Below are 1,862 nucleotides of genomic sequence, written 5' to 3' on the forward strand. Positions count from 1 at the left end.
GAAAGGACAGCAAGCGGGGCACACAGGTCAACCTCTGCACTCACGGGTCGACTGATTAGAAGAATGGTGCATAGTGATTTATTCTGTACTGCAATTGAAATTAGACGTCAAATCCTAAGCCCATGGAAGCAAGCAGTGTCTACAGAAACCATCAAAATTTGGGCATAGTGTAAGTTAGGCTCTGTTTACTTCTGTGTTTGAGGCTCAGTTTGGTGTCTCTGTCACAGATTCTATCATATTTGTTTGGAAAAATAGCACTGCATGCTGCATTGTCTTCCAATTAAAAATGACAGTAACCAAAAGGTAACCCAAGGGCCCAAGTTACAGACTCTGTTGCTTCAAGTTATACCTCTGGTCACAACACAAGTGTGAACATAATTTTGATGTTTTGTTTTTTTGCATTTTTGTTATTGTGTTATCCATGTTTTTTTTATAAATCAATGTTTTCTTCTTTATTGTGCGTTTTAGTGCATCTTTAAAGTTCTTGTTCCTAAAGCTATAAATTAAAGGATTAAGAAGAGGGGTAAGTATACTGTTAAGCAATGCAACAATTTTGGTGGAGTCAATCTTTGAATTCTTGGAGGGATTGATGCACATAAAGATGCAACTCCCATACACTATGAATACCACTGTAAGGTGTGAAGCACAGGTGGAGAATGTTTTCTTTTGTCCAGCTGCAGAAGAAATATTTGTAATGGCAAATATAATGCAACCATAGGAAACCATGGAGAATAACAATGATCCCAAGACCAAAGATGATGCCAGTATAAGGTCCAACATCCCTATAAGATAGGTATCACCACATGCCAGCTTCAGTAAAGGAGCAACATCACAAAAGTAATGGTCAATAATATTTGAGCCACAAAATGGCAGTCGGAAAGTGAGGATGGTTTGAGCAATTGTGTCAAGGAATCCTCCTATCCAGGAGCACAGAATCAACTTCAGGCAAAGCTTTGGTTTCATAATAGCTCCATATCGTAGAGGGTGACAGATAGCCACGTACCGATCAAAAGACATCATTGCCAGGAGCAAGAATTCTGTAGTGCCAAAGAGAAAGTAGATATATGACTGCGCAAGACATCCATGAAAAGTGATAGTTTTACTTCCACTAATTAAATTGTAAATCACTTTAGGAACAATAGCAGATGTGAAACAAATATCTAACAGAGCCAGGTTACTAAGAAAGAAATACATAGGAGTATGAAGCTGAGCATCTGTCAAGCTAACTACAAGTATTGTTGTATTACCCACTATAGTTATTACATAGCATACAGAGAGGACCACAAACAGCAGGATTTGTAACTGGTAGCTCAGAGGCAATCCCAGAAGAATGAATTCTGTCACTGTTGTAACATTTTTTCTCTCCATTATTGAAGAAGATCCTATAAAAAAGTATAACATTATGATATTTTTAACAATAAGATAAAATCATATAAATAGTTGTATATACTTTCTGACATGTACCGATGTAGCAGGCCCCAGCTGACTGCAGATATCTGCTATATCTATTACAGGTCTTGGCTTACCTCTCCTATTTTAAATCGATGGAAAATGCAATTAAAAGCAAAGATGGGTGGAATCCTACCAAGAGCAACAGATAAATGGAGTTTGTATATTTTACTCCTGTTTGCATGGTCATGTTTGTGACACTTTAAAATAATAATAATAATAACAATTTTATTAAATGACATAAAATAGACAAGAAAATGATAAAAGGAAAAGTATAAGCACCAAATCACAATAATGTAGTATAACAATACTAATCAACCAATCACTAACATCAAACTGTACAGTAACAGATGGAATATAATAAAGGCTCTGAAAAGCTACTAATAATAACAAACTGATGTTATTTAGCTAAA

At 35.8% G+C, this 1,862-nt stretch overlaps 1 protein-coding gene across 1 annotated transcript; it reads right to left on the reverse strand.

The window, feature by feature from the left end:
• Positions 1 to 444: 444 nt before the first annotated feature.
• Positions 445 to 1,368, reverse strand: LOC122928225 (olfactory receptor 49-like; the record flags this gene model as incomplete). The annotated part of the gene is made up of 1 exon (XM_044280845.1): positions 445 to 1,368. A coding segment is annotated over exon 1 (924 nt), but the record flags the coding sequence as incomplete, so codon positions are not given.
• Positions 1,369 to 1,862: the final 494 nt, after the last annotated feature.

The sequence above is a fragment of the Bufo gargarizans genome, chromosome 1 (genome assembly GCF_014858855.1).
Source record: "Bufo gargarizans isolate SCDJY-AF-19 chromosome 1, ASM1485885v1, whole genome shotgun sequence".
Classification (NCBI taxonomy): Eukaryota; Metazoa; Chordata; class Amphibia; order Anura; family Bufonidae; genus Bufo; species Bufo gargarizans.